Source organism: Festucalex cinctus, chromosome 14 (assembly GCF_051991245.1).
Source record: "Festucalex cinctus isolate MCC-2025b chromosome 14, RoL_Fcin_1.0, whole genome shotgun sequence".
Lineage (NCBI taxonomy): Eukaryota > Metazoa > Chordata > Actinopteri > Syngnathiformes > Syngnathidae > Festucalex > Festucalex cinctus.
The window spans coordinates 17,373,647-17,399,522 of NC_135424.1; the positions used below are offsets into that span (position 1 = coordinate 17,373,647).

A 25,876-nucleotide genomic window follows, 5' to 3' on the forward strand; every position below is an offset into this window, starting at 1 on the left:
GAGAGAATGGTGTTCTTCTGGTCTGCAAACATGTTTCTCAGAATGAGGAATGAAAGCTCGCATGTTGTCGTGGAGGTGCAAAATGTTAGGGCAAGTTTGACAAGAGTTAAGAGCGGCCATCAGATGCGTGTTTACAGTCTTCTGACAGGATGTTCAAATGCATATGCAAATGATCAAACAGTTTCTTATTTTAATTTTGATTGTTTTTTTTTAATATTCATCTGCTAGTGGCTTAAATACACATTAATTAAATACAACATTTTTGCTGAGTAAGGTCTGACCGCTATTTTTAACTCATTTCTGGTTACGGAATCCAAAACTGATCTTACTTTTTGTCTATCACGTCACATTTTTTAGCTGTACGATTCTCGTTTCCTTGAAAATAATCTAACGTGTATGTAAATAAAACACTAAGATGAAATAGTTGCATACGGTATGACCATGGTTTCAAGTTTGAGCACTAATCCTCTTAATTCCTACGATACTTGCTAAGCTTAGCTTTCTGTTTGCAGATATTGATACTGACCTGGCACAAACAAGTTGCCACGTTAGCTGCAGTGCAGATGAGTCCAATCGTAATCAGACTTTCAGACTTTTGTTTACCTGGAAGTTAAAGTTGTAAAGAAAGAGAGAAAGAAAAAAAAAAAACGACGTGCTAGAAAAAAAAAAAAAAATGACTGCAATTTTGGAACCAGCATGCCAATTTTAGTTTTAAAATCAGCATATAAAAAACCTAACTCAATAGTTTTTTTGTTTTTTTCCCCAAAAAAATGTTCCCCGGTTTTATGGAATCTATAACGTTTGTAAATGTGGCACAACAAAGCTACACTGAAAGGGGCGGGGTCCTAACCTCACAAGCCAGATTGATAATTGTGATTCACACAAGGGAGTTCTTCACATTATCAATCTGGAAAGGAGGGACTTGCTGTGCCATAATTCAAGCTGATTGGACGATGCGGCATCTTTGCACGTTTGTTTTGACCAATCAAGGCAACGGATGAAAATGTTGTCTTCCGTCTAGGCTTGGAAGGGGGCACGAACATCTTGGCCAAATAAAAATGCACGAAACGCCTCTTGCTGTTTAAATTCAACAAGGAAACGGTGAGTAATTCTGCGAGAACAGAATTAATTGCAGCATCCATTCGTCTGTTAGGTTTGTTTGTTTAAATTTTCTTCAATCTTCACCTCATGCAGTAATAAAATATTTTATCTAGCTCTTTGTTTATTCAGTGTTTTCAATTAAGAAGAAACATATCAAAGGCTTCCAAAGCACACATTATAAAATCCGCTTACTCTAAAACGATCTTCAGTGAATTCAGACGTTTGCAGCTCGACATGTCAAACTAATGTGAAATGAGCTACCGGTAACTGTGAAATGTATACTGCCAGCGCTTCTTCTTGGAAATGTCAGAAATGTGCAGCTTGGACTTGCCGGAATTTGAGATAGATGGTGCAAAGTGCCGACTTTTGACTGCCCCGCGCTGGATGCCATCTCAGGACACTGCACATGCTGGGGAAAGAGCCCGGCCACTGGTGCTTGCACAGATCCCTTGCACTTTGTAAAAGCTTCAATAAAATAGGATTTGTTCCAGTTGTTTACTGAGGGTTAAGAGGAGAGGATGGGGCAGGAAGAGAACGGCAAAGCCGACAGCTGCCTGGCAGGGGCTCAAATGCAGCTTAGCATTTTACCATTCTGACTGGCACACAATGCTCCCCTTTAACTCGCAGCCATCTAAATATTCAGGGTGGTATAAAGAGACGGCTGACACCGCAGCCGACGTAAGACACAGCTCAGTTGGCCGAGATTGCATACAGTCTCCTGGCTGAAGCTTTCCATGAAGGCGTTTTTTTTTTTTTTTTGCTCCCTGAGATTGCAGCCCTTGCGCATGTGCCACTAGATGGCAAACTAGCTTCATCGCAAAGCCAGCCAGGGTGCCTGGAAGCTCTCTTTTCAAGAGGATGGATGGCCTCAATGCATGAATGTATGATGCATGTTGGGTAACGTCTCTAATTAGGCAGCGCGGCAATTAGACTCTGAATAACGTACAGTAAAGGAGATTGGTCAGAAGGGGGCTGAAAAAGAATAAGAGGCAATAAGGAAAAAAAAATGGGGAGAATGCCAACAATTGTTGTGTAAGCTCACATACAAAAGGAACACAGGTGGGCTTATAAAAGAGCAGCTTATCATTGGGCAAAATATATTATTGAGCATCTTGAGAAAACTTCCCAGCTCTTGCTACCGCCGCGCAGCAGGCGAACACCAAACAGAGCCGTAGGCAAACAGGAAATGCAGACAGTGGATGTCTAGAGGAACAAAGCCAATGCAGTCCCATGGGTGTCTCTTTTACAACAGCCACATATCCAGTGATGAGGTTTAAGAGCTCATTGACTTTAACAACTGCTAAGGAGAGGAAAGAGGGGGTGATGATGTTAACGGGAATTTGCATTTTTATGCGGTGAAGATGATAAATCTACATGAAACTATGAATCAGATGAATGTCTTTGCAGTGTTTCAACGCAAGCTGTTTCGGGTTGCCTTTAGAACGTTCTCAGCCCCTAATGGATGCCGTTATTAGTCTTGGCGAGAAGAAATTTCACAGTCTCATCTGGACTTTTGGCTGCATTATTCATCCAGATTGCTCCCTTCCTATGTTTACAGAGTGCGGGTGTTTCATTAATGCGTTCTCCAATAAGTGAAGAGGACAGGCTGAAAGATCTACTTTGAATAAACCCTGGTTCATTTTAAAAACCAAATATTTGAGGTCATACAGAATGCACTGTGCAAAGATCCACAGGGTGCACAGTAGCGAGTCCAGTGCTTCATATCGCTTACCATGCATAACAGATTACACTAAGGTCCCAGTGCAAATGCTGCTTCCAAGCATGCCATTACAGTGGACGCAGGCAAATGTGACTAAATTGGTCACAGGCAGGATGAGAGGATGAAAGATCGGACAACCTCCCACTACCACGTCTCTGTGTGTTCTGCAGTGTGGGCTGCATCGTCTCCACAAACAACCTCAAAACCCTCCTCTGCCCCCGCCGTCAACCATCCTGCACGCTTTGCTCTGCGCGCCCTCCCTCCGCCTTTTGGCCGAGGCAACGGTTCGCATAAACTCAGCTTACCGAGGGGGCATGCATCAATCCGTGCCTGGTGCATCTGTAATGCCCTTTTGAAAGTATTTACATTCTCAGCATTTCCTTGCCTTCACCTTAAAAGTGACCCAAAATGCCACCGGAGCATGTTTGCACATAGCGAGACAGTTTGGCGCCAGAGAAAGCTCATTGTTAGGATGACTGCTGCCATGGTGTGAAGCACGAAACCCGGAGGAGTCACGGAGGCCACTCGCCCCCTCTGCCCAGCGACATATCGGCCAGGTTTAGAAGCAGGTGGCGCGTGACACTCAAAGTATAGGTGCTGTTAATCTCAAGCAACGATTGGAGGATCGATTTTGAAGCAAGCAAGACAGACGCAATACACGTCATGACCATTGTTACCTGTGTGTCCACACTTTATGTTTAAATGTGCATATCTTTTTATCTGACTTTACTTGACTTAAATATACCAATTATTTACTAAAAAAAAATGTTATAAACATAATTTTTACTAATTAATTTTTTAAGTCTTGTGAAAATTCAAATTCATACAGATATCAATCACATTGTCATAGCGATTTATACGCAATTCATAAGGAATTTAACCGTTAAATGTGTGTTTTCGTCATTACGGAACTAGAACTACTTCCTGCTTCCGTGTCTAAGAATCATGGGAAATGTAGTCCTACTAGCCTAATGCTATGGTCACCACAATGTTTCCAATATTTCCAACGTTACAATGTGTGGCCGGCCCAATCGCTGCCATAATATCTGGATAATGGTGAGTACACCATATTATTTACAGCTATTGAACCGGGAACCAAAAAAGGTTTCGCATTAGCAAAAGTAATAGCACAACAAAACTAAATCTTAAGTTTGTTATAGTTCATAGTGATAATTTATTGTATATTTGATTTTCAGCGAAATTGTAGTGTCACGGTTTTTAATTTAGAAAATCAGCTTGCTGGCATTAGAGGATAGTGGCTGCAGCTAGTTGCTAGCTTTGAGCGCCCAGTATGCTGGAAACAGCTGATGGACTATATTTCAAAGATAGTTTAATAGGGGAAAATGTACTATGATTTAGGCAAAGTAATTTAAAAGACCAGTTTTGGTGGAATAACTCAGTAATTCATGCAAGTAAAAACATTTTTGGGGTAATTGTTGGGTCCTTGTTGTGTGGTGCCGCCCTGATGCCCTGAAGTGTGACAAGGTCTTCGAGCTACAGTATGAATGAGGGCCATGAAGCGGACAACAACAAGTTGTCCAATGCTCAAAGGATGTTTTGACCTACATTACCCCTGACTGAACAGCTCTTTCTTCTCACACATGCGCAAACACACAACAAAAGGTGGCGAACAATGTGCAATCAAAAGTGGTCCTCTATGTCTTGCCCCCTCGCATTCGCTCCTGTAATTAATGGGCCAATTAATGTGTTTGTTCTGTACAACCGCAGATGTAGTCGTACTGGACCTCTCTGGGAACGGCGAGGAGTCAGACAGATAAATCAAAGCTCGCTGCATCTGTCCTTGTGAGTGCCAAACGTTTCCCCCGTAACCTTCCTCTTTCCCATCGGCCCAAATGTGGGACTGCTTCATAGCCAATCGGGTCAAACCTTTGTTTCATCGCCCCCCCCTCCCAATGTACTTGACATTGACAAGATTAATTGCCTTGTGCACTGGGCAAATGTGTTACCTCCTGGTGTAATACAGGTGTCAAAAGTGTGACTCTCTGGATTTCCTCAATATGAAATTCAAGGGGATAAGAATAACTTGTTCCATTTTGCCCACTGAAGAGTTGACGAAACCCCGCTCCCCCACCACCCGGCTTGTAAACTCTCACAGGGTGTAAATCATGCCATAAAGTCTCAGCTGTGAGCCCTGCTGACCTGTAATTTTTTTTCTCTCTGTGTTAGTATGTCACTGAGCTTCAATGGCCCACGTCCAAACTGTAACTACACGTGTACTGTATATCACACAACTTTATTTAAATGCAGCTTTGCAGGGCAAAGACAATTGATATGATCATCAATTGCACCTGACATTTTGATATATAAAAAGATCATGAATATATCATTAACGTTGTGATCCAGATCAGATCAGTGGTCAATAATATTGACAGACCAGGCAGGACAACTCGTGTGTTTAACCAGAGCAACAATGATAATCATAATAATAATAATAATGAACAGTTATACAGATTTGGGCCTTCTTTGGGGAGTGTTAAACATGTAATATAATAAAACCACTGAATCAGAGCATCTTGTTGAGATCTGTTTCATATAATTGAAGAAGAAAAACTCCCCAGTTTTGGTACAAGTGCATGCAAATATTTTTTTAATCTTTGTCCAAGTATAAAATAGCGATACGGGGGTAGCAATACAAGCATTGGACCGATACCTGACCTTATTTCAAAGTACTCATGACGGCGGCTAATACAGCCATTTTACATTCAAGAACTAGAAATTAGAAAAATAAAAAAAAATGAGATTAATGTCATGCAATTTTAAGGAAATTGCTATCATGGGATATATAGTTTTGTTTTTAATTCATTGTGATTGTTTGTTTTGTTTTTTTTTGGGGGGGGGCAATTCAAAAAAAAAAGTACTAGATACTACGAGTAGTACAAGTACTACTTGATATCGGTATTGGTGACTACTCAAGAGTTGAGTACTTGTACTGGTATCAGTCTGAAAAAAAAGTGGTATTGAACATCTCTAATATAATGCAACAAAAATATGTGCATTTATGTATAAATAGCTACAATAATATCCTCTTGCCTCAATTTTCTTTTCATTTCTTTTCTTTCCTTTTCAATGTGAATCAGAGTTGTATTCAGATGACCTTGATGGCAATATAACTTCCAACAGAGTTTTGGAAATGTTAGGAGTCTAACATGAAGCATCGCAGCTGCATTAAAATAAGTGATGTAATTTACTGTGTTGCCCAAATCAGCCGCAACCTCCCATGGAGAGCGTCTGGCAGGAAGGTTGGCGTTCCCACCAGGGACTCGTTACCTAATAATCCGGCCCTGCAGGTGTTCCCGTAGAGGTCAACAATCTGTAAGCGTCACATCGCAGCTCAACGTCTGCTTCCGGGAAAACCACCTTCATGGGGTCGACTGCTCCCAGATCAAGTCTTTCACTGTGGACTAGTGCCTACTTTGGCATGCACTGGCCAAGATCATAACATATTGATTACACACTTAATAAAATTATATAAACACATTTGCTTGAATGTCTGTTAGAGGAGATTCATTTGGGAACAGCATACTTTACATTACAATATCCTTCTGCCATCCAATACAAAACAAACGACTAGTGCCGATAAGATGGCAAATTAATGCAAATAAATCTGAATCTGATGCAGCTAAAATGTTTGATCATAGAGGCTTTAATATAATCGTTAATATAACCTAAGCTCAACAGGCAACAAGCAAAAATGCAGAAGCCGTTTGTACCAAATTTAGTATGCCCCATGACTGAATATCTTGTCAAATCACCTTTATCACCAATAACCTCACATACACTGTAAATCTACCATGCTGCATCTCATCTCACTGTATCTCAAAAATGCTACTTCACAATTCACAAATTGCTTTAGCGGCAAGAGAAAAATGTGTTGAACAGTTGGCCAGGAAATGATATAAGTGAAAGATTACACACTAGTTGTTCCCGTGCTGGTATAAAAAAGAAACATTTGAGCCGAGGATCAGTGTCAAGAAGACAAACAACCTTTGACATGTGTCGACACAAGGTCACAGACAGGAAATGTGGGAAAAGAAAATATAAGGGGTTTAAGACAGCTGTCTCAGGTTTTCAGCAAGTGGCTGAGATGGAAAAAGTAAACAACTATCACTTCCAAATGACAGCTATTACCACTCTCTTCTTGGTGAAGTCCGGCTCCCAAATGCAGACGACAAAGATTTATTTTCAACTTTTTTTGACAGATTGCATCCGCATCATTTTAAAATGCTCCAGCAGCTGTTGTGGATGGAAGTTTAGATATTTGGCCTCGAGGGGAGAAATTATATGATTGCTAAACAAAAAAAATAAGCATGAGGTATTAAATGAATTGGTGGCAATTTTTAAACATGTACTTGTTGGAATAATTGTAAATAATAAGTTATCATACATTTGCTTGAATGAAGAATGCTTTGCTCTGTTCCCACTCACATTCACATAGCCTGGCTATTTTGAAGATGATTCAAAAAGCTGAAGAACCACAACATCTAACGCAGCAGACTGGTTTGAGCCAGTCTGCTGAGGTTGCCTGTTTTCTGTTAAGAAATGATTGCAAACTTGACCACACACGTACTCAGCAATCTTCCACTCACATACACAACACATAGACAATCAAGTACACTGTGTTGCAACTATGCCTTGCATTTGCATTTTACACCCATGTAACTAGGAGTGTGGAAAGGGCGTAGAAAACCAAATAGAGAGGGTGAGGAGAGGAATCTGCAGAGAGTACAGGAGTGAATTGTATCAGTCAGTTCCTCTCCTCTCTCCTCGCGAGACCTGAACTGAGTGTCTTCTTTCCTTTTTTGTGTCGTGTTTAATAGATGTCAACAGGTAACCCTGACAGCACTAAATGTAAATGCTGGATATTTCACACATTGAGCTTCGAATGGGGCTCACACATGAGAAAGCAGCCTCATACAATAATATGTGCAAATGCACAGAAAATAAAGTGTAGTGTAAACTAAAATTAATAACTCAGCTATGTTTATGCCTGCGACAGAATGAAATTACATCAATTATAAACCTTAGATCAAGAGTACTTTCTGCAATGCAATCAATTGGGAATAATTGTGGACGTGTTTTTATGTTGTTATCAAAATTTATAGGCTGATTATCGGCCGAGCTGATTATCGACATTTTGACGAAGGCTGGTTAGAGATTAGAGCTCCCGGCACCTGTCCATTCTCATTATGTCTACAATTAAAAAGAAACACCAACATGTTGGAAATTTAAGTCATGAAAAAATAAAATGTGTATTTCTCTGTCTTTCATTGAAGCTAAATGAATTAACGTCTATAACTGTATTTAAATAAATAAATGAGTAAGAGGTTAACCTCTGCATTAGTCATTGAGGGACACCTATTGACAGAGTAGGTCACGGTCCTCTGTTTCCTCTAGGGCTCGTTCAAGTTTCATCATTTTTCCACAGCTTTCCAAAGTGCAGCTACAGGATGTCTCTCGAGAACAAAAAGTACAGTTCCAACTGTCCAAAAGTTAAACTTTTCGAAGAGACAATGCACCAAAATATATGGATACTGGATGGCTACTGTATATTCAGTTAATAAATCTTTACTTGGTGTTAAATATGGATTAAAAATCCAAGAACCACCTTGAAATTCCAGATTCCTTTGGATGATTTTTTAACAAGTCACAGGAGCAGGCTGCCTCTCCCAGAGATGTGAATACAATATGACTGAACCACCACTATTCTGTGCCAACTAGCAAACAGTTGTTAGGAAACCTGTGAATCAAGCTTGACATTCTTGTGTATTTCGCCTTAAGGAAGCACATGCAACAGCCAAGCAAGGCTTGTCAGTCTTGCTTGGTACCAAGAATATTTTGCTGCCATACGTTTCCAAATATTTCTACTATAAAATGTCACCTTAAGAGGGTAAGCAAACATGACTTGATCTCTTTGTCACAATGCCAGTGGTGAAAAATATGCACAAGTGGGGATTTTGCTATCTACAGTGTTTCTACAACTGATATTTTAGAAAAATCTTTGTCAACAGTTTGACTATTTAGAATCTAAACTGAGTTTTACAAACTCTTTACTCTGGCAACAAATTTGAGTCAACGTAAAAGTTTGCACGTTAGTGAAAGTCAAAGCGGCGGCACGGTAGTAGAGTGGTTAGCACATCCGCCTCCCAGTTCTGAGGACTCTGGTTCGAGTCCAGGGTCCGGCCTTCCTGGGTGGAGTTTGCATGTTCTCCCCGTGCCTGCGTGGGTCTTCTCCGGGTACTCCGGTCTCCTCCCACATTCCAAAGACATGCTTGGCAGGTTAATTGGGCGCTCCGAATTGTCCCTAGGTGTGCTTGTGAGTGTGGATGGTTGTTCGCCTCTGCGTGCCCTGCGATTGGCTGGCAACCAGTCCAGGGTGTCCCACGCCTACTGCCCAGAGCCAGCTGAGATAGGCGCCAGCACCCCCGCGACCCTTGTGAAGAATAAGCGGTCAAGAAAATGGATGGATGGATAAAAGTCAAAGCCATAAAAAAAACTGATCAGTACATTTGTGGACATGTCTGGAGAAAAAAAAGTTAAGTGAAGAGAACTCAAATGACTGATCAGTTCTTTCACCCTTCTGTATTTTTATTTTTTTTCCCCGGGAACAGCATTAATGGCCCCAGGTCAATTTGACCCAGGCTATATTTAATGATTAAAAAAAAATGCATCTTAGTAACCAATTTCTTTGCAAATGTTTCAAATGAACCATTTTTCCAACTAAAGTATTTTGTATTAAAGTAATAGTATTTTGTGATTAGATCACAAAATACTATTACCGGTATTTGTAGTTATAACTTTGAAATGGGTCAGTTTGACCCGGGCTAAAAAAAAGAGAGAGCAATGATGATAAGACGTTGAATTGGTAAGACTACTGAATGACCAATTCCCAGCTCTCTCTTATTAAAAAAAAAAATAAAATAAAAAAAATAAAATAAAAAAAATAAAATAAAAAAAAATAAAAAATAAAAAAAGGACCCGGGCTATGTTTAATGTTCCGAAAGCATTCTGATAAAAAAATTAACATGTAATTGAGACTATGTCAAAGTGAAACATTTTGAGAAATTTCATAACATAAAAATACAATTTGAACTTTAAAATGAGTCAGTTTGACCCAGACTATGTTCTATAGAGATTCGATAAACATATTAATTGAAAATATATTAAAGTGAACCATTTTAATTGTCTGTTAATTAAACTGTTTATACTTTTTCATTACTCTTAAAATGGGTCAATTTGACCCAGAATTTTTAACATTCCAAAACCAACACATTGTGAGAGCAAAACTATGTTGGGTCAATTTGACCCGGTATATACTACATTTTTCGACAGCATCCTGGGAAACCTTCTTATAGCAACTTATGGACTATTTTCATATGTCAAAATGAACCTTTTATTGTCTGTTAAGGTAATATTTGTGCTTTAACTTGAAAACTTGAAACAGCGTGTCAGGGGTGTTAAATGAATACTCAAATTTTGTATTAAATGTCATGATTAGTTTGTTTCTACTTATAAAATGGTGTTCCAGCACATATACTGTATACTTTTCCTTTCCCCTACCGGCCAGCCTTTTGCTATAAGCGCACAGTTACATACTCAAACAACTAAAATAAATGGCTTTCATCCTGTATCCCGACTCAAACCTTACTGAACATCTTGTGATGGCAATACACAACTTAGCAGCCCATCATGGCTCCAAATCTTAAATTATTTTGTTCCATGCACTCCCAAAGTCTTTCTTTCTGTTTGGCTGCCATTATGTGCCACTTCCTTCCATTACAGATAAAAACCAAGCCACATCACCATTAATTGCGGTGTGAAACGTGTCGCGCGACACTGTACATTCTCATAAATTTCTAGAGAATTGGAGAGGCCCTTACCTCTACCCAGACCAACTTAAGTGGTCATCCATCATGATAATAAGATCAAATCCAGATTCTGTGTCAAGACTTGGGTTGACTGTCCTTGCTGTATAGCAAGCATGCTTCCTTAAACCTCAAATTATGGGAGAAGGGGGACACCGGTGGCATGTCCCCTACCACAATGTCCTCCACATCTCCTTGAAGCAACTCTTAAGTGGCTTAGAGTGGTCTTATTTCCCTCCACAATAAATTGAAGTGGACAGAGTAAGAGTCGTTCTGACTTGAATGTAAGACCTTTTGAAAGCTTTCCACTGCCGGCTATTTTATGAAGGATGTGGTGTGGTCAGGTCAGCACCCGTCAAAATATTCTGCGTCATTTTGGCACGGCTATGACTCTTAGCTGAACCAATGAGTTGCAAGAGTCGCTAATTAGGTGAGAGTCTCTTGCTGTATCAGCTCGGCCACGAGTGATCCCCTGATAATGATACACGTCTACTCTACTAAAAAAGGGCTGACAGGTTGGTCGACAAATTTGTGGGCACATGTGACTCTTACAGCTAAAAATAATCAGAAATCACAGCACATTTACATTAACAGTTATCATAGCTCAGTCGTCAGGTAAAAGTGTACCAGGACTGTGTCACTGGCAATAAAATGCTTGCGCTACTCACTGAACACTTTTTAAAAGAACGGTACAACAAAATATTTAAGTGTGTGCAAAGTCGCCTTAAAATAACTCAACTCACCAGAATGTCACGGGTTGCCAGAGGAATCCTTTCTCACTCCTCCATGATTCCATCACGGAGCTAGTGGACATTAGAGACCTTGTGCTCCACAACCTTCACTTTGGTGATCATCTCTTTTGTGATACTGTACAAATGAACTTGACTTGACTGATTTGTTTGAAGATGCCCAACAGGTGCCCAATAGTGTTTTGGTGTGGCCATATTGAATTCCCAGTGACCAATGTGAGAAAGTGTGAGAGCGATTATACCAAATATAAATCACCTGCATGCTTCCCTTTCACACCTGAGATCTTGCAACACTAATGACACATGGGAGTAAAAATTGCCCAATTTGGACATTTTCATTTAACATTAATGGCTACGTGTTGAGTAATTTTGAGGGAACAGTAAATATACACTGTTATATAAACAGTACACTGACAACATCAGTGTCATTTCTTCAGTGTTGTCCTATTACAGATATAATACAGATATTCTGAGCTCACTGAAAATGTGAAGGTCAGACTTATAGGGCACTTTAAAGAGTTGATAGCAATATCCTGGCAGATTTCATTTAACATCACAGCAAAAAAAATGGTGTTAAAATTCCAGAGTTAAAATTGTGGTTGTTAATTTTAACTCCCAAAAAGAAATTTTAAAGGGATACTTTACTTTCCGGTATTTAGCCATTTTTGGCAGTCAAACATTAATATTTTGCCTATAATAAATGTGATATTTTCATTATTTTTCATGTACAATTAGTACCTTTAAAAACACATTTTGCAAATTGCTGTTGACTGAAAATGACATCACAAGGGCTCAGGTAACCAATTACAGCTCACCTGTTTTCTAGGTTTAGTCATGTGACATTCACAAGCTGAGTTAAATGATCTCCAGAGTAGGTGTCATTTCACAAGATTGATCATCTAGCGTTATATTAACTCCACCTTTACACCTGAACATTTCCAGTATGAAAGCGACAAATCAGTGCTATTTCCCACCTCTTCCTTTCTTGCTTGCTCATAAATGGGGGGGAAATGACATTCAAACAAAAGGATTTGGGGCCGATGAATGAATTTGTATAATTTTCAGTCAGGGTAAACTTTTAAAAGGTTAATATCCCATTAGGCATCTTTCAATTGTTTATGATACTGTATATGTACAATTGAAGTTTTTCAACAAAAGAATTACGTGCCAATTATAAGATAAGTTCAGTGTTTTCCATTATAATGAATATATAAAGTCAGAGATCCCAACTCACAACTTCCAAATCTGTGAGATACCATTTCAGGCCATGTTGAAAACTAAAAATATTATGAACGCAATATTTGATTATGACCAGGGGGTGCCTGACTGCCTCAAAAAACAAAGCCAATTGTGTTGACCACAAACGCTCGCTAGAAACAGATTATTTGTCCTCATGTGTTTCGCTATTTAGAGATAACACAGCTGATGAAAGCTCATAAATTTTTAATGTTGTTGGAACACATTTGGAGTGAAAACAGAAGGCTGGTATTCTTGAGATACTTGTGTCCAGATGTCTCAAGGCTTATGCGTCACTTTGGCTTTTTCTTAATCTGGAAACATTTGCCTGGCCTACTTAATGCTGCTGAATCCTGATACATATTCCGCATTTTACTTGAAGGAAAGCCAACTGTTTAGTGCTATTTTGTCCATTCTCTGTAAACACGAATATCCTGAAGTGTCTATTTTGGGAAGAGCAGCAGAGGTATTCATGCCAAGTTAATGACTTGGAACACAAAAGGACGTCACCTGTCCTTGGAGGATGCATGTCAGCTGGGATGTCAAGGAATAATAACATCCCTGCTGTCAGGAAAACATTCCGCGCAGTGTGATATCATTATGTAAGATGGCAACACCATAATTTCATTTCAATTACTTTGTATCTCCAGTGGCTTTCCTAGATTAAAAAATGGTAGTACACTAACCACTTGGGTTGGCCACATATCAATAAAACTACACCACTGTACTCCACCAAAATGGGTCATATAACCTAATTGACGCTCTGTATCAAATATAAAATAAAACTTTAAATAATGAAACAAATATTCCAAAATGAAAAGCATTGGACTCAAATTCGACCTATTACACGCCATCACCCTCTGGACCGTCATGTAAACTTTTCATCCATTCTCATGAAGCCTGTGTTTGTTGCTGTCTGATTTTTATTGTTCTTGTGTGACCACAGGAGCATACACATCATCTTCCTTCCCCACAAAATAAATACAACAACTCAGTTGCTGTTTGGCCATTTCGCCACACAGGTCTCAGCCTCCCCAACCCCAAAAAATCTGTTCAACCACGAGCCCGGCCATACAACTGATGGACTATTTTGTGTTTACTCACCCTCTTGCCCTCTTCCCCTGGTTGGCCAGGCATCCCATCTAGTCCCTGAGGGGAAAATGTGGATTGGAGTGAATCAGGTGCTTCTTATATTGCTTTTTTGGTGTTAAAAAAAAAAAAAAGCAATGCAGAAAGACACTTGACAGGCCAATGAACAATTAGTGAGAATGCTCCCATGTATATGTATTTCTCATTCAAATATAGCAGTTTTTAAAAGACTTGGTTGATTCATAACTTACTTGCAAATGCTTTACAGATCCAATTTGTGTGTAAAAATTAATTGTATTTGATTATCAGACAGTACACGCCAGTACGTGTATGAGTGTTCTGTTTCATTAAATTTGTGATGTTTAATCAGTTACCTTCTCTCCTTTGTCACCACGGGGGCCCTGAATGTAAAAAGAACAACAAAAAAAATGTGGTCAGAGGAACAAAAAATGAATTAATTCATTAAGATTTCTAATTAAAACCATCATGCTTTGCTATCAGTGAAAGAAAGTCAATTACCTGATCTCCTTTGTGGCATTCTTTGTCAGCCTAACAGTCAAACAAAACAAAACAAGACAAGACAGTCATTATGATTTCATAGCTAATATTTTAATGGACACAACATTGACAGGAAGCGAAAATGGAAGTAATAATGTGGATCTCATTAAAAACGGTTCATTAATCAGCATGTCTCAAGTTTTTATATTCATGACGAAACAACATAAGCTGCAAAATCCCACTAAGGCAAGACAACTGGTTGCAAGGTAATTGGCCTTGGCCTCCATGACCCTGAGAGAAGTGGGAGCACAGTTATTACAAGTCCCCAGACAGCCTAATGCCCACCACCCGGAAAGAGAAAACAGACGTTCATCCTCAGCCGGGCCACAAAATGGACACAAGGCCAAACAGAACCTCTCAGTTTTCAAATACAAGCCAATGGAACGGTGTTGTGTTTCAATTGGCATCCAAGAGTCAAAAGCTGTTGACTTTTCTTGGAAACAGCTGCTGAAATGGACGCTCCCCCTCCACCCCCCAAGCCCATGTCCTCCGAATTAGTCAGAGGCCTTGTTCAGAGTTGGAAAGTTAACAAGATGACTAACAGCCTAAAGACACTTGAAGCTTCAAGATTTAGGACAGCCAGTCAGAGCTCATTCATTCAACGCATGCATCTGGTTCTGCCTTGTAAGTTTCTAAGCTTGCATGCTCAGCACATAACTTTGCAAAAGCAATCTATCACAGATATTTTGTCTGTTTTCAAATGTGTAAATTCCGTTCTCTGAGCTTCCCATGAGGAATATCAAATATTCAACTAATTTAACTTTCCAGAATTTTGTAAAACATACACAAGAATTTCACTTCATACAAACTGTCCGTTGTGTTGTGCAGATTCAACACAGCACATGTTAGCTCAATATTAGCAAGTAGCAATATAATATGCTACCTGGCAGACTAAGAACGCTAAAAATTGACATGAGCTCATAATCTCTGGCAGACGGTCATAACGGGGTGAAAAGTGATGAGGATACTAAGTGCTCATAACTGGCAGGAGCCTTAGAAAATTCATCCCGGTATTTTCAATTTATGGTTTTGAAAATGTGGAGTCCAAAGGACTGGTAATAGATTTTCATGGGACTCTGTATTTCTGGGGGTGCCCCTGATCTCAAATTGCCAACACTTTTTCAAGAAATTACATGTTAAACTTGATTCAATTATTAATAATGAGAATTGAGACTCACAGTGGGGTGAGGTTGCTAATTGATACCATTACTTTGTGTGATTGTTTGTTACCCAATAAAACAGCAGAAACAATTTGATTTTTTTTCTCATAACACTTTCATGACAAGCAAATTACATTACTTAATTTTTTGTTTATAAAAGGAGGATTTGTAAAAGAGCACGCTTCAATTTGAACACCGTATTTAAAATAATGAAATAGATAAGTGTAACTATGAATATACACAAATAAATATTCATCCATTCATATATTCTTTGAACTGCTTATCACACAGGTGTGTTGGAGTCTAACCCAGCTGCACAAATAAATAATTAGCATAAGCATAAATGACATTAAATATGAATTAATTCAACAAAATGACATTTTATTTGTCAAATGAACCACACATTTGGTGACCCAGACAGAAAAGCAAATACATAATGCTTAAATCATTAAAATAATTTAAATGAAATTGTAAAAATAATAATTATTAACAGGATTTTTTTTTTTTTGACAGCATATTCACATTTCTCTCACAGCCTCTATACGTTCTAACAATTGTATAATTGTACAAGTGACACATGCACATTTTCTTATTTATGTTAATTTGGGAATTCAATGTAACTCTACTCTCAGAGTGTGAGTGTTCCAAGAGGCAGAGCAGGCTCGCTTTCTTTGAATTTACAAACATGTTATCTGGATTGCTCTAATCTCTAGATAACACAGCATGTAACATATACTGTATGTATATCATAGCATAGCTTGTATATGGCATACAGAATAAATATTATGTGATGGAAGTACCATATTGTCAACTTACAGGCAGCCCTGGAGCTCCAGGCAGACCAATATCACCCTATGAACCAAAACAATCATGATTAATGAAATGTCAGTGAATGATGAATGAAATATTGCAGCATACAGACTTGTGCATCCCAAATGGCAAAAAATCTCATGATTTTTTTATTTTATTTATTTTTTAAACTACAATTTTCGTTATCTAACTGTAATGTCAGCCAAAAAAATAAAAATAAAAAAATCTGGAGTAATAGCACAACGTATGCACAAAAGGAAAGTCCATTCAGTTGTATTTACAGTGTGTGGCGAGATGAAGCCTGTCAAAAAGACTTTTCGCAGCCAGACAGGACAGATTGGCTTGTGCCATTAAACGTGACAGCGTAAAACAAATAACGTGGCACTATAGAGTGTGAAAGCTTTGCCGCATTAACAATGGACAGTTACGATAGCATTGTTGACATGGAGGTGATTGTGGTAAAACTATATTTTGACAGCAGCACAGCAAAATCTAAACATCATTTGCCCATGCTTTTGCCTCTCTCACTTTGTTTTCTCCTGATACGCTGTCCAACAGTTTTGGAGATCTCTTTTAACACAAGTCCAAATGTGCTTCAGAACACCATGAACAAAATCAAATGGATCTCAAACAGAATGAAAGATAAAATTGTGCTTGTAGTTAATATCCATGGGTTATATCTGAGTGAATATCGCATTTGAAAAGATGCCTGCTGTGAATCATTCAAGGGGCTGATCATTACTTTATGCTTCGGAATTTGGCTTTTTTTTTTTATTATTAACAGCTTCACTAGAGAAAAGTTCCACATCAGCATGATAAGGCCCCTTGGGGTTCTCTGTTTTAAGAAACTCACCAACCTAATTATAACTTCAATGTGTGTAGACATAACATTGCGCATGTGGTGAGCTGTCCCAAAAGACAAGAGTCATAATGCTTCAATCAGGGCCCAAAAAAAATAAAAAAAAATAAAATAAAATTATATATACATATACATACATATATGCATGCATGCATACATACACACATATATATATATATATATATATATATATATATATATATATATATATATACAGTAATATAATATGATATACTAACACAACATATGGAAATTACCAGTAATTATACCTATAACATACGTGGGAAAATAGTGCTACTGTGGGATGAACAATGCATTGAAGTACTCAACTTTTACCTCAGGTAGTCTATCTTCATATCACATGACGCTGTTAAAGGACAATTAAGCAATAGAATACACTAGAAACACATTGCCAAAATAATACCAGGCTCTGATGTTTAAAGCATCTAATGTCACTCTTGTCTTACAAAAACTCAGTAACTCAATCTATCTTGGAGTGCATGTGTGACGGCAGTAATTCGGCAGAGTCGTGCCTAAGGGTCGAATCCACATTACCGCCATCCCACAGGGTTGAGAGTCGAGTGGGCTAACTAGCGGGCTAAGAGCCTCGACTGCTAACCCACAATCTGCCGCTACTTTTAAGGCCCTCGAGGAGTGAGGTTTGACTATTTTACACTCCACAAACGGGCATCCATTACAAATGCAAAATGCACAGGCTCCGTTTGTTGAACTCAGCTCACAAGTGACAAGCGCAAGTGTAACAATGGCTTCTTTAGCTACTTTAGATTAGCGTAGCAGCATAGCTAACCAAATACCCCACACATCAAACTAATGATATAACAGAGGGTTACTTATACAGTAGACATTTAAATGTAACATTTAAATTACTCTGTTACAAAAATCATAACCAAAATAGGTTGAAAATAAATATCATTTATTTGATAGAGAAAAATAATTTGATAAGTCAAGCAAATAACCAATTCTGAGAAATCAACCAGCTGTCAAGAATAACCAATTTAGAACCCAATCTCTAAAAAAATACTGATTAAGTGAATGTTCAAACAAACAAAGTGATACATGTCAAGCACTGACTCTAAAGTAACACTTTTTACTCAACATATTTTTATTGTGTGTTTTTTGCTTGTCTATGTATGGCAGAATTACTCACTTTTTGTCCCCTGGGACCAACTGGCCCTGGGTCACCTGTTGGACCCTGAGAAAGAAAACATGTGAGGTGTATGATTTTCACTTAAATACATCGTCAGTATGTTTCAGGTGGTTACATTGACAAGAAATTGTTATTGTTTGTCAGTATTGTGACAACATTGGTTGTTTCTCCATAACAAATTTATGAAGAATGGACTTTCCAAATTCAGATAAGATTAAAAACCTTTGAAAACAGATTCATCAGGGGAAAAATGAGAAACCTTGAGAAGGGGCCACAGATGTGGTAATCCCCCCTCCAGGATGACCAGGCTGCAATGGGTGCTGAATGGGCAATAATTTACATAATTTGTGATACTAAGCAATATAAACTAGAATAGCGCAAAAGTCAATTTAGGAAATTGAAGCACTGCAAGAAGACGTTATCAGGGAAGTAGGTCCTCATCCAAATCCAACCCGGGAGGTTGGGGCAGCTATCTCCATGGAGGCAACTACAAGGTGATAGTCCGCCCCGGATCTCATCCCAGCAAACCAGCGCAGAACCCATAAAGCAAACATAGTGTCCCTAACCAGTCCCTAACCCTTTCCTGTTATTTCCTCACTGCCAAAACCGTTTATATAATTGCTTTTACGCATCCAACCAGCGGGCTGGACTGAGCAAAGTCAAGCCTCGCGGGCATGAAATGAGAGAGACAGCTGAGATGGAGAGCGATTGCTGATGGATGAGCCTTGACGCGTATTGACAGGGTAAATTGCTAGCAAGCCTCGTTAGGTGTGACACATTCAGGCCGGTAAATGGGAGTCTGCTATATAAGTTAGGAGAAGGGAAGGGGGACGAGAGGAATGTGGAGCGTGAGAAGAGCTGCAAAAACACAATCATTTGTCATGGTTAAATAAAGTGTTAGAGGGGCTATTAATAGTGCATTATAAGCAAAAGATGATTGCATACCCTTATTACACAAGTCTGGTTCCACCAGAGATGTGACTAATTTATTCTCTATTGTCTGCAAGCCTCTTCTTAAACACAATCATTCAAATACCAAAAGTTGGGCTCCAAAAAACGTGGAAAAGAATTGCCTCTCGTCTCAACTGCTGTGCTTTTGTCACAATTTTCAAAATGTGACTCTCTTTATGTGCCCACATAAAAATGGCTGTAAACCAAAAGTGTCCTCGGCGTAAAACATGAGAGGCAAATTCAAATTGACAGGCCAAGCACTTAACCGCCGGTAATGTGACACACACGGTGGGAATCCCGCGGCTAATTTCTTTGTGGAGTTATTAGTCGACGTGGTAGGAATGAAAGAGTATCGGGGTTCAAGGCTCAATTTGATAACGAGCACGTAAACAAGTCTAGGTTTAGTCAATTACAGGAAGGAATTTGATTCATCGGAACTTGCCACCCTTTCTGTAATGAGCAGCCCTGCACTCATTAGTGTGCTGAGGAGGTCTGCTAATATCAACACCATATCTTGTTTTTGGTATTCTTTAACAGTCATGATGTTGTTTGGACAAAAACACTTCGGGGACAGTGATTCGCAAACATAGATCTGTAGGCTAACCCCAAAGATTTTTAACATACCCACTGTAGCCATAAAGCCGTTATCGTAGAAATAGTTTTGATGAATTTGTTGCCTCATTTGGGGGACTGTGATGACTATTTTTGCTGTGTTGGAGTCAACTAGCAATAAAACATTAGCAGGACTGCCAATATTGTCGTAAACTGCCAGTATTGCCTCATCCTGTTTCATTATTTAAACTACGACACCACTTTTTAAAAGAAACTTTCCAAACACGTCGTTTTTGCTAGCTAGTGGGCTCGGCGGATTCACCTGAATTCCAAATTCTTCTTTCAGACTCTTCTGATTTTCAAAATACATTTTGTTCAACTCTCATCCGTGCAGCCTGCTAGAACCCTGGTCTATACCATTGTGGTAGACCAGCCAGGCAACAAGTGTTGCTACAAGAATACTTGTTATGACTACTATACAGGGTTGTGTACATTGTTGTGGCTCTGTCACAAAGGCAAATGACATAGAACTATTTATTACGAGACATGATAACACAAATTCTATTGGCGCCTTACTTAAAATTGACTTAGCTTCTCTTTGTACTTCACTAAAACTGCAAATATGTGTTCTTAATTTACCATGTGTGCCTTTCTGATAGAAGGTACATTTATTCAAATTAAATGCATTGTGCTTTGCGAATTCAATCAACATTGCTGGGCCGGAATAATGAAGGCAATAGACAATAATGAAAACAATAGACTAAAAAAAATAAAATAAAATGCAGTTTTACAGGTGATAGGTGACTTTTTTTTCACTGCAGCATTAATTCACTTGCCATTGTTGCACAAATTTAATAATTATATTGAAAGGAAAAACAGCTAACAAATAACCAATCCACCCACCCACCCATCCATCCCTCCATCCCTCCATCCATCCAATTTCTCTGCCATGACTAGTCGTGGACAAGTTGGAGCATAACCCAAACCACCTTGATATGAAAGAACATATAAGCTTGGAGCCCAGTTTTGAACCCCCATCCTTGCCACTCGTCCACCGCGTCGCCCAGCTAACAAACAACCTGTATGTCATGCGTGCACTTATAATTGTTGTTTTACTACACATTCACTGTGGCACAAATAGGTGTTTGTATTCTTTTTTTCTGACATTGTAATATCCTACCCTTTATCAAATGGAAGGGACTGCTGCAATTAAAAATAAAGAAAGAAATAAACTGTTTGGTATGTTTATGTGCTTAGTGGAGTCCAAATAAGCAGAGGGGGGCATTCCCTCAATATTGACGGAAGTTCCGTCACTGACGATTGATGGGAAAGTGACAGACGATACATCGCCGGAAGTGGGTTTTTGTTTGACACCGGAATCGTCACGACAGGGTCAGTACTGACCGACCTACCAGTCCGTCACTGACGGACTCATGTCTCACTGACGACTACGCAAGCATCGGTTTAACGCTCAGTTCATGTACCAGTATTTTATGTCATTTGACGGCCCTAAAATAGCACTGACAAACTGTAACTTAGTGATTACGGAAGCTGGTGCGGTTAAAATAACGATGACGGAGTGACAGACTCACAATTACAGCTTGGTCCAGCTTGATGACAGACTAACCATGACGGACATGTAGCCCACGCGCTGTTGAATGACAAATGACGGACCGGCAAAATTTACAGATGCTCACTTTGGCACGTAGATTTGGCCATTTGCCTACTGTTTGCTGAAGCACAGATTCCTTCCCCGTCCTCACTTGCCACATTCATGCATGCATGCTTAAGTGTCTTTAGATTAGGACACCAGACGTCCCGTTTTGGCCTGGACAGTCCAGTTGTGAGCATGCGAATTTCGCCAACCTCATTTTTTGGCCCAATATTACGCAGCACCTGACCCATTTTGCCATGTCTATGTCAATCACACTGTTGTCATGTCCATTCATATGGTAAACCCATTTAAAGAGAATTCCTATTTACTTCCAAATTCTCATTTGTGTTGTCATTCACATTTGCATATAATCAGTAACAAACAATAGGCATTGACCACTTGCTGCTTTTGCATCTATGAATCATGGGAAATGTAGTCATAGTTGCCACTCACCGATCAGACAACGCAAGTTGAGGTTTGTAGCGGTATATTTCCAATGTTACAATGTATGACCAGCGCCAGGTAAACGGCGCAGCCAGCTTCCAATAGTTGTCGAGACAGAGCAAAAAAAGGTTGGATAATTGGCTTGTTTAGCACTGTTGAGCTGTCAACCAAAATAGCATTTAACAACACCCGAACACCCCCCCATGACAAAAATTGAAGATTGTATATTTAACCGTCTTGGTATTTAATTTGTCTCCGGTTCGAGTCCAGGCTCGGACCTTCCTGGGTGGAGTTTGCATGTTCTCCCCGTGCCTGCGTGGGTCTTCTCCGGGTACTCCGGTCTCCTCCCACATTCCAAAGACATGCATGGCAGGTTAATTGGGCGCTCCGAATTGTCCCTAGGTGTGCGTGTGAGTGTGGATGGTTGTTCGTCTCTGTGTGCCCTGCGATTGGTTGGCAACCAGTCCAGGGTGTCCCCCGCCTACTGCCCAGAGCCAGCTGAGATAGGCGCCAGCAGCCCCCGCGACCCATGTGAGGAATAAGCGGTCAAGAAAATGGATGGATGGATGGTTTTTAATTTTGAAAATCCGGTCACCCCACTTTAGGTATTTTATTATTTGATATGACACAGCATTCGACCTGTACGAGCTAATATACCGTGCCCAAATGCATCTCTTCCAAATGTGCTAGGGCCAGGGAAGCACGGTATGCTTGAGCAAGATACCGGCATTATGCGTCAAGCTTGATTGAGCGCGATATGGATTGTCGAGTGTCAGTTTGCCTGAGGCATTGTTTGAATAAATGGCCAAATGGATGTAACCGGAACAAAAAGTTGATTCACGCAGCATTTGTAACTCTTAACAGCACAGCATAATAGAATGTGTAAAAAAAAAATAAAAAAGCAATGAATCAACCTTGGGAAAAAAAAAATCATTAATTCTTCTCTTCGTTACACTTGCCATCTTTTACAGTACCTGGCTTGCATGCCCCCCACCCCGCCCCACCACCCCTCATTGTGAGCCCACCAAAGCATTTCAGGTGCACAATGACACTAGGGGCTGAGTTTGCTGCATTGTTATCTTTTGTTGCAAGCTGTGGGCTTTTGCTTTCTGTACATGGTGGGATGAAGGCGAGGAGGAGGTAGTGAGCGGGGCTGTCTGTGTGACTGTGGCTGCAGCACAAGGTCAGAACACTATGGGGAGCTGTGTGTACACTCGCCTGCTAATTACACACACCACTGTGTCTCGTTACTCCTGTGGAGGTGGGGTTGCAAGACAATCTGGCAACTCCCCAGCACGGGACAACTAAAGCCACACAAGCAGGGGTGCACAAATGCAGCCTAATTATGTTTACTTATACCTTTTACTAACTGGACCAGCTCGGGGTCGGTGCCCCGTCTGGCGAGCAGGGGGGATAATTGCAAGTCTCTCCAACTGTATACATTTTAATCATCGACAAACCGAGCTTTGCCTGTTGGGAAACAGGCTGACTTAAAGTAGGAGATGTTTTAAGTCTTCCCAGCATTACAGTAGGGAAATAATGTTCCCGCAAAAGGACAGGCCGCTGGAAACAGAGTGGAACAAGATCTCTAAGCAACATAGATACCTTGAGTGCCGACACACAAATGCCAGAGATGTTGCAGCAAGAAATGCCTTTTGTGTCTTTCCATTTGCTCAGCGATACACCATCACGCACGCTCTCCCGCTGTGAAACCAATCACACTGAGTGCTGAAAACTATTTCTTATTAGCATGTCTATTACTCTCCATGAATGCCAATAGTTTACTACAGGGATCTAAACGTAAATTGCTATTGCGTAAGGCTATCACGGTCAAAGAATCAATTGTGTTGACACTTCCGTCTTTCGTCCAACATCGTGTAAGTACAAATGGAAGTGGTTGCTGGATTACATGCAATAAAATCCCTCTCTCTTCCATAGGATGTGTATCTGTGAAAATGATCCCAGATCACATGGTCATGCATAAGATTGTCTCACATGTCTACTTGAGCCTTAAATAACACGTAAGCTTACAAAAGGAATATGAGCTCATCACAGTAAGGGACAGATCAGGCAGAGTAGATAGTCATGGTGTTAAATAGGTTAAGTCAAAGTGTGTAAGTCTGGAACATATATATATATATATATATATATATATATATATATATATATATATATATATATATATACACACACACGATGAGGGATAAGGTTTTGAAACGTCCTTTCCTCTTTCATGCCTTCATATTCATCTAAATAATAGAAAAAGTTGAGAATCACATCAATCGTAAAACATTTATAAACAATACTATATGTTCCAAGCACTGTGTGCAATCTTGTGCAATCAAGTGCAATCTTCTTCCAAAGAGTGAGATTTATACCCCACGAAAGGATTTGACTAATTTAATCAGAAGGCCAGAAATTTGGTTATACCAAGGATTGTGGCATTAATATACACTTACTGGACACCTGCAAAATATAATGAAATCCAGAGATCCATTAAACATAATTTGCAGAAGAACTACTCTCCATCGATCTGAAAAATTCTGACATTCTCATGTAGCTAAATGAAATAAATAAATGAGAAATGGCTCTCAAAATGATGCGGTTCTCAGCATTACATCAATACAGTGTCGAAAAAGAACATCAATATCTTTGTCCGGATCTAATACTGTTACCACAAAAATATCCAGAAGTCAAAAAAGTTTGGATATACTTTATCATGTGATTGAATCGCTTTTCCTCTTTAGATTTACAGGTAGCTGGAGTTTGCCCCAGCTGGCTTCATGCTAGAAGTTGTCTAAACCTAGGACTGGTTGTCAATCAAGCGTGGGGCACATACTATATTGACACAACCACTTGGCAATCAGATTCACACCCATGGACAACTTAGAGAAGCGGTCACCAACGTGGTGCCCCAAAGAACACATGAGAGAGAGACCCCTGACTTAGAGTCTTCAATTACTGTACTTTTCAGACTATAATAATTTTTTTTTTTAATAGTTCAGCTTGTATATGTAAATATTAGAGCTCAGACTGACACTCAAAATCTCCATTCTAATGATGTTTTCTTTGGCAGTTGGCAAATACTTTTGGTGCATTGCCGCCAGTGGCCAGAATGTGGCGGTAATGCTGGGGTAAGTTTTTGCCAATCTCCAAAAGAAAGTAGAAGAAGATGTCAAATTAAAGGAAAAGGAAGTAGAAAAAGAAATGAAGACTAAGAAGTCATGCATTGCCACTTTTTTGCATGGTAAAAGAATGTGGTGTTGAAAAAAGTATTTGCCAACATGCAAAAATAAAGTATTGAGAAGAAATTGAAGAAGAAATTGAAGAAGAAGAAGAAGAAATTGAAGAAGAAGAAGAAGAAGAAATTGAAGAAGAAGAAGAAGAAATTGAAGAAGAAGAAGAAGAAGAAGAAGAAGAAGAAGAAGAAGAAGAAATTGAAGAAGAAGAACAACAACAACAACAACAAAGTGAATTTGTTTTTGTTTTGTTGAGCTTTGTATTCATTGTTTTGTATTTGAAAGTGTGAAAAAATAATAATAATGAAAAAAATAGTAGTCATGGCAACTAATGGTGACGTATGCTCAGTTACGTCACAACAAGGATTAACGTAAGCCATTTTAAGCAACATTTCACATTTTATTGCCCAAAATATGTACCGGTAACTTGCACTTTGGAGCAACTTGTGTTTTTTTCTTCTTCATGATACATTTTTTGACCGGTGTAATTTATACCGCTGAGTGATTTATATTCTGAAAAATACGGTAAACCAAGAAGCATATGGAGGAAAAACGCAGTACCCAGAGAAAACCTACGCAATCAGCCAAACTGAAAACTACATTTTCACAAACCAATATTTTCATCAAGTAGACCTATGCGGGCATGTATAAATGACACCTATTTTAAAAAGTTTGTGTTTCCAGCCTCAGTTGTCATTAAAAC

The 25,876-nt window shown here is 39.3% G+C and overlaps 1 protein-coding gene across 3 annotated transcripts in view; it reads right to left on the minus strand.

Annotated features, from left to right (window-relative positions):
• LOC144001647 (uncharacterized) overlaps nucleotides 1-25,876 on the minus strand; it is a 124,735-nt gene that overhangs the window by 71,546 nt on the left and 27,313 nt on the right. For 2 of the 3 annotated variants that reach the window (XM_077496137.1, XM_077496136.1), the window contains exons 12-16: nucleotides 18,334-18,378; nucleotides 16,313-16,348; nucleotides 14,298-14,327; nucleotides 14,153-14,179; nucleotides 13,794-13,838 (exon numbers count right to left, since the gene is read on the minus strand). In XM_077496137.1, coding sequence (XP_077352263.1) covers nucleotides 13,794-13,838; nucleotides 14,153-14,179; nucleotides 14,298-14,327; nucleotides 16,313-16,348; nucleotides 18,334-18,378 — 183 coding nt within the window. The remainder of the gene's footprint in view (nucleotides 1-13,793; nucleotides 13,839-14,152; nucleotides 14,180-14,297; nucleotides 14,328-16,312; nucleotides 16,349-18,333; nucleotides 18,379-25,876) is intronic. The other variant, XM_077496138.1, reaches the window with a different exon arrangement.